The following is a 12,488-nucleotide window of genomic DNA, read 5'->3' on the forward strand; positions in this document are numbered from 1 at the left end:
TGATACTTACTGCAGGCAATGTTATGGCAATTGGATTGTTTAGTCAATTTATTACTGCTCCCTGGTTTGCCTAGTCTTGAATATATTTCTAAAATCGAACACCTGTATCCTATAAGCAAGCAGTGTTTTAATTAAGGAACAAATAATTTGCTCATTCACATGTAGTAATAAAGAAAAAAAAATCTTAAAGATTGAGAGAGTTAATTTGATGTGACCTGTATTTACTTTATGTTCAGAAGGGACAATAACCATGGAAGAAAAAGATAAATTTCTTGGTTTAAAATAAAAAGAGTTTCTTAGTTTTGTTTCATAGTGCTTAGGGAAGCAAATCTCAAATGAGGAAAAGTGCTTCATGGGAAGATGGGATAATCTAAAGTTACTGTATTTTCTGATATATATTTCACAATTTGAAAAACAAATTAAGGAAACAAGTCATGTACAGGATAAAGACATAAGTGTTGGCTGCAAGGAATTGGTTATACACTTAAACTTAATTTTGGCAAGTATGGTAGGCTGAAAAAGCCCCCCCCCCCCAATGTCCACATTCTAATCCTTGGAATCTGCAGTGTTACTTTGGAGCAGAGGTGTATGTGTGATGAAGTCTTTGCAAATGTCATTAAGTTAAAGGTCTTGTTATGAAGAGATTATCCTGTATTATCTGGGTGGGTTCTAAATGTCCTCATGTGTAGAGGAGGCAGTGTGGCCACAAGCGAAGGAATGCCTGGAAGAAACAACACAGAGGTTCCAATAAAACCTCTGGAAGAAGCTCAGCCCTGCCAGCACCTTAATTTTGGCCCAGTGATACTGATTTAGGACTTCTGGCCTCCAGAATTAAGAGAGTATGGTAATTTGTTAGAGTTCTAGGAAACAACTCTAATACAGCGATCATTTTTCAAAGTGTAAATGGACGTTCCTAAACACCCCGTTTACCTAAACTCTTTCTCCTTTGGGGGGGTATAATTCATAGCTTACTCATATTAGTCTTCAGTTCGGTTTAAAATGCTCTGAATAGACCAGGCAATTTTTATGATTATGATTATGATTAAAGCAACTGGTGAACGTTCTTTGGCATAGAACTTTGAAGTTTCAGCTCAAAATAATTTGTATTTAAAGCCCCCCTTTTTGGGAAAAATGTTTTGTCCAGTCTGGAAGCTCCCTTGTGGTTGCTTTATTGCCGCTGTACTTTGGTAAGAGTACAGTTTGACTCTTAAAGTTTTACAACACAGGGTCAGCCTTTTTGCTTGCACATCTGCTATTTAATATGAATTATTTCAGCTATGCTACAGAAAATGGACATGTGAGGCTCTTATTGAGAATTCTGAGTTCACTGTGGCCCATCATGTGCTAGGGTCTCACTTGAGACTTTGATGTATTGGGACTGACCAAAGGATAAAGGCCACCATGTAGGTTCTTTTTTAAAAGATTTTATTTCTTGGAGCGCCTGGGTGGCTCAGTCGTTAAGCATCTGCCTTTGGCTCAGGTCATGATCCCAGGGTCCTGGGATCGAGGCCCCCCCCCCCCCCCCCCCCCACGTATCGGGCTCCCTGCTCCGCGGGAAGCCTGCTTCTCCCTCTCCCACTCCCCCTGCTTGTGTTTCCTCTCTCTCTCTCTCTGTCAAATAAATAAAATCTTAAAAAAAAAAATGATTTTATTTCTTTATTAGAGCATGAGCCGGGGGAGGGGCAGACAGAGCGGAGACAGAGTTCCTGCTGAGCAGGGAGCCTGATGTGGGGCTCCATCCCAGGACCCCGAGATCATGAGCTGAAGGCAGACCGATTGAGCCACCCAGGCGCCCCTCGTCCTCTATCCTTAATGATCACTCCAGTGTACCTGGCCTGTATTATCTTAGCCCCTTCAAAGATTGTGTTTGAGGAAGGGAGGGATAATCCGAGAGACATCCATTTGAATGTCTTTGAATGCTCTGCAAACCTGTAGTTCAAGATGAGCTGCTTTTATGTTATGTTGTGTCCCTTTTATAAAGATTCCACAAGTTTCTAATGAAGTCTGGGCCAGAAATGTCTCTATCCAGTATTTCTTTTTCTTTTAAGCTTCCAGGAACTACACTTAGTATTCAGCCACATACAGTTTACTAGCAGTAGACAGCAGACAGATCTCTTTCTGGCAATTTTTTGTTACTGAAACAGCCTTAAAGAGTGGTCTTGGATTAATTGGCCTGCTGATTGATTTTTTTTTATCACATGAGGCACATAACCATTTTTATGTTTCTTTCTAAAATCTTTTTAAAAGATGATTAATGTAAAATTTTTAGTAAGGGAGTGGCTAAGTAATTTTTCTTCCTAATCTAATACATGTTGGAGGGGGGCTGAGAAATAAGAATGTTTATTTATTGAAATAAATCAAGGAAATGATGCCCTTTCCATTTTATGACCATCATTCATGAAATATGCTGGGCACTTTATATGAACATCTCATTTAACTTTGCCAATGACTGTAACTTTGCAGATTTAAAAAAAAAAAGACCTTGAGAAATTTGGATATAGGTCCATAACCAGTAGCAGCCAGTACTAGTATGCATATGCAAGCTGATCCAGTTCCAAAAATCATTTACTGTACTTCCTGGGTGTTTCATTTGTTGTATCATAAAATAAAGACATACCTAAAATACAAAGTTCTCTGTCCTTATTCTTGAGGAATTTATGGTTTAGTGTATCCATTTTTCCTTCTAGGGGAGCTAGAGAATGGTCTTGGGAGCAAATGTATGGCCCATTCAGGGGAGTTGAGGGTCTTGGGGGTCTCAAAGAGTTGAATGGGAATGTGTATTACTATTGTTTTCAGTTTTTCGCATGAAACCTGTTCTTTGCCACATCTAATCTCTAATAGACTTGACCATGATTTTTAAATACTCCCCTCAACCAATTAAAGGATTGTAGATTAGGGGTGGGATTAAAAAAATGGCACTTTAGGGAGCCTCTAGTTGCCAGGCACTAGTAAAAGAAATTTATGTAGGAACAGTATTGTGATTAGTGGTTAGGTCCTTAGACTAGTCTTCAGAAGACTAATCCATAATGTAATTGAACCTAGTATACAAATTTTCCAGTAGTTCATATACTTCATTAAATTCATTAAGTATAATTTTTTTTTTTTTTTTTAAGATTTATTAGAGGGAGAGAGTATGTGCGTGAGGTGGGGTGGGGAGGATTGGACAGAGGGAAAGAGAGAATCCCAAGCAGGCTCCACACCCAGCGGCCTGAGCTGAAACCAAGAGTCTGACACTTAACTGACTATGCCACCCAGGTGCCCCTAAGTATAGTATCTTTTTTTTTTAAGATTTTTATTTATTTTAGAGCGAGAGAGACCATGTAAGCAGGGAGGGGGGTAGAAGTAGAGGTAGAGAAGCAGACCCCCACTGATCTCAGAGGCCGATGATCATGACCTGGGCCAAATTCAAGTGTTGGATGCTTAACCAACTGAATCACCCAGGCACCTCTATAGTATGTTTTTAATGGAAAAACATAGAGTGGAAATTTTAGTTTCTAAGTTCGGGACTTAGTGAATTTTTGTCCTGAAAAAGTAATTTTTACATTCATTTAAAAAATTATTCTTAAAGCTTGAGTTACATGATAAATTTTAGGAGCCAAATTAGAATGATAAATTTTTAATAGTTGTATTCATATTTTCCTGAAAGTAAACACAAAATTTCTCAGGGATGGATTAATTATTACAGCAATAACCCCATTGCCCCAGTTGTTCCCTCTCAGTGATGCAGTGAGACCGGGATGTTTATTTGGTAGTTAACCTGAAAAACATGAATCTGGGAGCTTGTATAGGTGTTGCCCACCTCCTGAAAGAGGGAGGAGGGAGACCTTTTCTTCTCAAATTCTCCTTGGTTACAGAAGGGGAGGATCCTAGGTTCTTAATCTTTGGAATGTAAGTGAATGTGGGGAGGGGTAGGGAGATAAGACAGGTGTCGGAATTTAACAACCCATGAATGTCTCCATACTCTCTTACCCCCTGAAATGTAAACATATACTTCTAAAGAGGTAAATCTCTTATCTATTCAGTTATCTTTAATTTTTCAAGACTTCTCTTTTGCAGGACAGATTTGTATGCTCAAAGAGCCCTAATTATGCAGATACATAAAAATATTTTCTCTACACATAGAAAATAGACCAACTGATAAATTTTCCCTTTGTCTTGCTTTTCCTCCCCGTATGTTATCTTGAAGTATGTGTGTTTGGTCATGAAAATAAGAAATGTTGTCTAGCTTGAGCTCCTTTATTGAGTTATTCAGCAAATATTGATTAACTGCTATATGCCAGGCACAGTGCAGGGTTCTGGGGATATTGTGGTGAATAAGAAATACTCTGCATTCAAGGGACTTAGAGACTATAGAAGTGCTGTGGTGAAAAAGGAAAAGAGAGTAGACATGAGAAAATGGCAAAGTTAGAATTTTGTTAGAATGCATGAAGGAACTAGCAGTGGCAAAATCTTGGGGGGGGGTTGGAGGGACGAAGGCGTTCTGTTCCAGATGGAAGGGATGCACTAGTAAAAAGATTCTAAAATGAGAATGAGCTTGGCAAGATAGATAAAGATGGCAAATGTGGCTGAAACATGGTGAACAGAACTCAAAATCACAAAGTGCATTTAGGTGTTTGAATTTTTTTTTTGTATTGCTAAAATAGGATCACATTACATATATTTTGCCCTACAACTTGCTTTTTAAAAAATTTATGTTATATACATATGTTGAATTCCATGTCAGCATGTATAGCTGTATAGCCTTGGCTGTATCCTAATTAGCCATATTCCTATTGACAGACATATACAGACTTGTATGATTTTTTGCTATCACAAACAATGCTGTGATCACCATTCTTGTATATATGTTTATTACACATCTGTGTGAGAATTTTTGTTTGATGGATTTCCTGAGAGAACCATTACAAGGTCAGAACTTTTGACAGATTCAGGCAGATTTGAGAGGTGAAGATTCAGCCCGTACAGTACAGTGTTATTTTTTGATTTGGCCAGAGAGCAGAGACAGTTCTTTTGGTATGTTTTCTATTTGTCAGATGCTGTTTTTTGATTTGTAACTTAATTTTATTGAATTTCTTAAAACATAAATAAATGAGATTATTTTAGGATTTAAGGTACCTGTGTATGTTAAAATATATATATTGAAGTTCTGAGCTAATGTGTCTCTACTGTTACACTTTTTTTGAAGTAAATCATATTTTTTCTTTTTTAAAAATTTAAATTCAATTACTTGACATATAATGTATTATTAGTTTCAGAGGTAGAGGTCAGTGACTCATCAGTCTTGTATAACACCCAGTGCTCATTATATCACATGTCCTCCTTAATGTCCATCAACCAGTTTCCCAATCTCCCCACCCCCATCCCCTCCAGCAGCCCTCAGTTTGTTTCTTATGATTAAGAGTCTCTTATGGTTTGTCTCCCTCTCTGATTTCATATTGCTTTATTTTTCCTCTTCCCCTGTGATCCTCTGTTTTGCTTCTTAAATTCCACATGAGTGAGATTGTACGATAATTGTCTGATTGACTTAATTTTGCTTAGCATAATACCATCTCTCTAGTTCCATCCATGTCATTGCAATTGGCAAGATTTCATTTTTTTGATGGCTGAGTAGTATTCCATTGCATACACACACAAACACACCCACCTACCTCACATCTTCTTTATCTGTTCATCTGTCTATGGACATCTTGGCTCTTTCCATAGTTTGGCTGTTGTAGACGTTGCTGCTATGAACATTGGGATGCAGGTGCCCCTTTGGATCCCTACATTTGTATCTTTGGAGTAGATACCTAGTGCAGTTGCTGGGTCATAGGGTAGCTCTATTCTTAACTTTTTGAGGAATCTCCATACTGTTTTCCAGAGTGGTTGCCATTCCCACCAACTGTGTAGGGAGGGTTCCCCTTTCTCCTCATCCTTACCAGCATCTGTCCTTTCCTGACTTGTTAATTTTAGCCATTCTGACTGGTGTGAGATGGTATCACATTGTGATTTTGATTTGTATTTCCCTGATGCGAGTGATGTTGAACATATTTTCATGTGTCTGTTGGCCATCTCTGTGTCTTCTTTGGAGGAATGTCTGTTCATGTCTTCTGTTCATTTCTTGATTGGATTATTTGTTCTTCGGGTGTTGAGTTTGTTAAGTTCTTTATAGATTTTGGATACTAACCCTTTATCTGATGAGACATTTGCAAATATCTTCTCCCTTTCTGTTGGTTGTCTTGGTTTTGTCGACTGTTTTCCTTTGCTGTGCAAAAGCTTTTTTTTTTTAATTTAAGGTTTTTATTTATTTAAGAGAAAGAGATAGCCAGAGAGAGTGCATGAGTGGGGAGGAGAGGGAGGAGCAGGCTTCCAGTGAGCAGGGCCTGACATGGGGCTCGATCCCAGGACCCTGGGATCATGACCTGAGCTGAAGGCAGACGTTAACCAGCTGAGCCACCCAGGTGCCCCAGGAAATGCTCTTTGATGAGGACAGGTCATATGTGCTCTGTATGGTTTGCTGTGCAAAAAGTTTTTTATCTTGATGTCCAAATAGTTCATTTTGCCCTTGTTTGCCTTGCCTTTGGAGATGTGTCTTGCAGGAAGTTGCTGTGGCTGAGATCACAACGGTTGCTGCCTGTGTTCTTCTCGAGGATTTTGATGGATTCCTGTCTCACATTTAGGTCTTTCATCCATTTTGAGTCTTATTTTTGTGTATGGTGTAAGGAGATGGTCCAGTTTCATTCTTCTGCATGTGGCTGTCCAATTTTCCCAGCACCATTACTATTACACTTCTAAAGAATGGATAAAATAATGACATCAACCAGTAAGTTCTTAATTGTATGTTGATCAAAGCTAATAAATTTAAAAATGGGGTGTGCGTTTCCATAGAGATTTCTGTAATAGTCATATATAGCTTAATTTATCCAGTTTTCATTCTCAAGGAGTACATTTCTAAGGCCAAATACTGTAATTATGCTCTAAATAACAAATTGCTTTGTCCTCAAAACCATGCCACTATACACTACAGTGGTTTAAGAATTCCTGTTTCTCCATACTCTAACACCAGATATTATTAGTCATCTTAATTTTTGTCAGTATCACAAACAAAAAATAGAGCTTATGTAAATAGTGTTTTGATTTGCAATTTAGTGATTATTAGTGAAGTTGAGTATAGTCATTTTGCCTATATTAAGTTGCCTTTTAAATTGTCTTGAGGGAAGTTTCAGGATACATTATGAATATTTGCCTTATACATGTTGCAAATATTTTCTCCTTGTCTATCGCTTATCTTTTAAGTTTGCTTATGATGTCTTTCCTTGATTTTGTATAGAAGTATAAAAAATTATTAGGTGAAATGTGAACTGCTTTTAAAGTATTCTGGTATTGAATCTTGCTTATTAGCCTGCCTTCCTAATCTTAATAGTATGCAGCCTTCTACCCTCCCTTTTTTATATATGTTGTGTAGTTTTTTTTTAATGCTTAATCCTTCTGTAATTTTCAAAAAAGGTTTTATTTATTTGAGAACGAGAATGGGGTGGGGGAGAGTGGGAGTGGGAGAGAGAATTTTAAGCAGACTCCCCGCTGAGCAGGGAACCCCACGTGGGCTCGATCTCATGACCCTGAAATCATGACTTGAGTCAAAATCAAGAGTCCAACTGAGCCACCCAGGTGCCCCAATCCTTCTGGAATTTTTAATTCATTTGTTTAGGTACATCTGATTTAATTTTTAAAATTTAAATATTTGTTTAAATCCTTCTTTAAAATATCTTAAATTACATAAATTCACATGTCTGTTTTTGAACCCTTTGTTGCATTAATCTGATCATCTTTTCTTTAGACCATAGTGTTGCTTTTCATGGAGCTTTAATATTTGATGTATGTCTCCCTGATTATTCTTCTTTTTCAAAATACCTTGAATGTTCTTGTGCATAATTCAGGTGAACTTTAGAATCACTTTGTGTATTGATATTTTGATTGGGATTGCATTGCATTGGATTGGTTTATGTGTATGTTTATCCAATCCATGTCCTCTTTAATGTCTTTCAGTTAAGTTGTAGAGTTCTGTGTTGTCAATACTTTGTAAAATTTACTCCTACATACTTTATAGCTTTTGTTGCTATTGTGAATGGTTGTAAATGGGATTGTTAAAAAAAATGCATTTCTAAATGTTTATTTCTGGTTTATAGAAATCTGTAGCTTTTTTTGGCATGTTTTTCTCTATTCATGCCACCATGTTGCTGCCTTTTTTTAGTTATAACTTTTCATTTGATTCTACTGGATTTTTGGGGTATTTGTATTATCTACAGCTGATATTTTTGTTATTTCCTTTTCCAGTGCCCTGCGGGCCCTCCCCCTTATTTTATTTATTTTTTTTGGTGGCATTGTGGACGTCTTCTAGCAGAAGGACAGTCTTGCTTTTTTCCTGACTTTTTAAATAGGAATCTTCGAAAGTTTTAACCTTGGGGCTTCTGGTATATATTCATCAAGTTAAGAGTGTTTCCATCTCTAACTTACTAAGACTTTTAATAAGGAATAGTTGAATTTATTTATTGATATAAAGTAAAATATAGCAGTCTCTGTTAAGCTAACTTAATATATTTTATATCTATTTGTATGTGCATTTTCTTTTTTTCTTTTTGGTTTCGTGGGAAATTTATGTATTAGCTTTATCAAATAACTTAAATTTTGCTTTCATGAACAAATCTTTTGTTTGTTTTTTAGCTGTTGCTGTTTGATTTATGCTTTTATAATGATCATTTTTCCCTTTTTCTTTAGGTTTATATTCTAATTTCTGATGCTTCCGTTTTTCAGTTTTTATGGTTTTAGTACTTAAAGATTATCAATATTTCTGAGGGAGGTATTACTCCTTACACATCTTATATGTTTTGTTTTTTTAAATCAGAGAGAGAGAGAGAATGTGAGTGAGCACAAGCGGGGGGGGGGGGGGGAGTGGCAGACAAAGGGAGAAGCAGGCTTCCCCCTGAGCAAGGAGCCTTATGCAAGCCTGATCCCAGGACGTTGGGATCATGACCTGAGCCAAAGGCAGCTCCTTAACCGGCTGAGCCACCCAGGCGTCCCACATCCTGTATGTTCTTAAATCTTATTTGATTGTTGAGAAGATAGCCTCTCTTAAACTCTTGTATATTTTTCTCCTTACAAGCCACAATGACCTTTTTTTTCCCCCAACATGTCTATTCTTTTGAAAGTCCATCCTTGATTCCTCTATTTTTTAAAATTTATTTGACAGAGCATGCATGCACACAAGCAGGGGGAGCAGTAGGCAGAGGGAGAAGCAGGCTCCCCACTGAGCAGGGAGCCCGATGTGGGGAGATGCAGTACTCGATCCCAGGACTCTGGGGTCCTGACCTGAGCCAAAGGCAGATACTTAACCGACTCAACCACCCAGGTGTCCCTTGATTCCCCTTTGTTAAATAGCTCCTTTTCTCCTATTGATTATGTAACCCAGAGCCCCTTTTTGTATCTTTTACATAGCACTTAAGAATTATTAATTTGTTGTATGCATGTTTGTTCTGTTTATTGTTGGTATTTCTAGCACCTTGTACAGTGCATGGGGTGCAATAGATAAATCAATATTTGAGTGAGTAAATGAATGATTCCTAATCTTATGAAAGAATTAGGGAAGGAGAGGAACCCACCCAGAAACATAGGCCTGTTCTTAGGTCGATTTGGATAGAAGGACTTCAGGACAGTTGATAACCTGTAAATTAAATTATTGGAAAACTGTCCTGGCCCTGGATAGCTCCCTGGGAAGCTTTTGTGTAGGTCAGGAGTACACATGCATAACCCAATTTGAAGATGCCTAGTTAAATCATGTAAGATCAGCTTTAGTAAGCAGTAATTCTTTACTGTTATGTATCATCTAAGGTTCATTTTTTCCTTTCTAAATATCTTCCCTCATTTATTTTATTTTATTTTTTTTAAAAGATTTTATTTTGTCAGAGAGAGAGCACGCACACAAGCAGGGTGAGCGGCAGGCAGAGGGAGAAGCAGGCTCCCCGCTGAGCAAGGAGCCCAATGTGGGACTCGATCCCAGGATCCTGGGATCATGACCTGAGCGGAAGGCAGATGCTCAACCAGCTGAGCCACCCAGGAGTCCCTCATTTATTTAACTTCTATTGAAAAGCAGCCTCCTTTCTAGGTGTGGGAGAATATTAAGATATATCTAGTCAAGTCAGAGGGGTAGATATGTAAGCAACTGTAATGCAATGTAAGTCAGTCCAAAGTGCAGGACATATTTTGTACTTGGCTTCCCCCACCCCCCCAGTGTAACTTTTCTTTGGCTTCTTTCTGGCTTTTTTTTCTTCATCTTTGAATTTCTGTATATGAAAATGATGTGCCATGGTGTAGTGTTTTTGGCATTTATTCTGCCTGGTGTTCTCTGAGCTTCCTGGATCTATGGTATGGTATCTGACATTAATTTTGGGAAATTCTCAGTCGTCATTGTTTCAGTTATTTCTTCTGTTTCTTTCTCTCCTTTTTTCTCCTCCTGATATTCCCATTACATGTATGGTAAGTCTTTTGAGGTTAACCCACAGTTCTTGGATATTCTATTTTTTTTTTCAGTCTTTGTTCTTTTTTCCTTTTCAGTTTTTGAGGATTCTATTGATCTGTCATCCTCTAGCTCAAGAGTTCTTGCCTGAGCTGTATCCAGGTTACAAAGGCATTCGTCATGTCTGGTACAGTGTTTCTGATCTCTAGCATTTCTTACTGTTTTTTTCTTAGGATTTCTATCTCCCTGCTTACATTGCCCATGTATTCTTATGTCTACTCATTAGAGCCCTTCGCATATTAATCATAGTTGTTTTATTTATTTTTTTTAAAGATTTTATTTGAGAGAAAGAGAGAGAGCACATGAGAGGAGGGAGGGTCAGAGGGAGAAGCACACTCCCTGCTGAGCAGGGAGCACGATGCGGGACTTGATCCTGGAACTCCAGGATCATGACCTGAGCCGAAGGCAGTCACTTAACCAACTGAGCTACCCAGGCGCCCGTTTAATCATAGTTGTTTTAAATTCCTGGTCTGATAATTCCGGGACTTCTAGTGCTTGCTTTGTCTCTGCAAATTGTGTTTTTTGCCTTTGGTATGCCTTGTAATTTTTTTCTAGATGGCCAGACATGATGTACTGGGTACAATGAACTGCTGTAAATAGGCCTTTAGGTATGTGGTGATGCGGTGTAAGGGGAGAGGAAGGGCTCTATAGTCTTATAATTAGGTCTCAGTCTTTTAGTGAGACTAATATTATTTATTTAAAAAGAGAGAGGAGGGGCACAGGGAGAGAGAATCCTAAGCAGGCTCCCCACCCAGTGCATGGATGTGGGACTTCTCTCATGACCCTGAGATCATGACCTGAACCAAAATCAAGAGTTGGATGCTCAACCAACTTGAGCCACCCCAGGCTCGCAGCAATTTTTTTGATTGTAGTTGAGATTTACCTATTTGACACTAATTCCTGTTGGAGTTTCCACTCCTGAATTGCTCTGGTAAGTTGAGATTCCCTGTATTTTGTCTTTCCTGTCTTGGGGGCAGTGGTTTTCTTGTGTACTCCCCTTGCTTACAGACCCAAGAAGAGTTGTTGATTTTTTTAGCCTCTATAGTTTTTTACTTGTTAGGACAAAGTGGTAACTAACATGTGGAACTGGAAAACAGAAGTCTAACCTTTTTCTTGTAAAAACGATAAACTTGTAGTGCCTGGGTGGCCCAGTTGATTGAGTGTCTGACTCTTGGTTTTTAGTTCAGGTTGTGATCTCCAGGTCCTGGGATTGCCCGTGGCCAGCTCTGCGCTCAGTGCGGGGTTGGCTTGTCCCTTTCCCTCCCTCTCTGCTCCCCACCCCCACACACGTGATCTCTCAATCTCTCTCAAATCTTAAAAAAGTTAAATTTATTAAATCTTTCTATGTAGAATGCATAAGAATTTCTCATCTCTTTTGTATATTCTGCTCTTTGTGGGTAGTCACTTCTTGGGGGTGCTGTGTTGAAAAAACTTTTGGGGAAAAAAAAAAAGCAAAAAATTTTGAGACCACATTAAGCCCCTGCAAAAGGATTGCATATATGGCAGATCATGCCAGATATTTGCAGTCTCTAAAAGAACATTCTGAATATCGTATTGATATTTCTTCTCCTTTGGTTATTGAAGCTGCAAGCTTTCAAGATCTGCCTGTAACTAAGTTGTTTATCAGATTTATTTTCTGTTTCTGCCAAGTTACCTTGTCCAGACTAATGCTCACTTTTCACTTGTACATTCTCTCCACAAAAGTGAGAGCCTACTTTATGCAGGAAACATTTCTGTTTTGTTGGATGTCTCTTTATTCAGAAGTATAATTGAGGTGTTTATAATTGGGGATTGGGCCAGGTAGACCTAGATCTTTTTCTTTTAGTACTGCAAAGTTCATCAGGCAGTAGTCATGTAGGAAGCACATTCCTGTTGCTGGAAAGAATCTCTTAAGATTACTTTTTCTGACCTCATTTCTCATCTTCTCTGACTTCATCTC

The 12,488-nt window shown here is 38.3% G+C and overlaps 1 protein-coding gene across 7 annotated transcripts in view; it reads left to right on the forward strand.

The window, feature by feature from the left end:
• Positions 1-12,488, forward strand: part of RNF2 (ring finger protein 2) — a 49,445-nt gene that overhangs the window by 22,006 nt on the left and 14,951 nt on the right. For 3 of the 7 annotated variants that reach the window (XM_088016856.1, XM_088016857.1, XM_088016855.1), the window contains one exon: positions 6,566-6,802. The exons of 3 other annotated variants lie outside the window; for them this stretch is intronic. In XM_088016856.1, coding sequence (XP_087872982.1) covers positions 6,778-6,802 — 25 coding nt within the window. In that variant the 5' untranslated portion in view covers positions 6,566-6,777. The remainder of the gene's footprint in view (positions 1-6,565; positions 6,803-12,488) is intronic. One more of the 7 variants, XM_088016858.1, reaches the window with a different exon arrangement.

This window comes from Eumetopias jubatus, unplaced genomic scaffold (assembly GCF_037043125.1).
Source record: "Eumetopias jubatus isolate StellerSeaLion01/CBP00866 unplaced genomic scaffold, mEumJub1_p1.0 scaffold_12, whole genome shotgun sequence".
Lineage (NCBI taxonomy): Eukaryota > Metazoa > Chordata > Mammalia > Carnivora > Otariidae > Eumetopias > Eumetopias jubatus.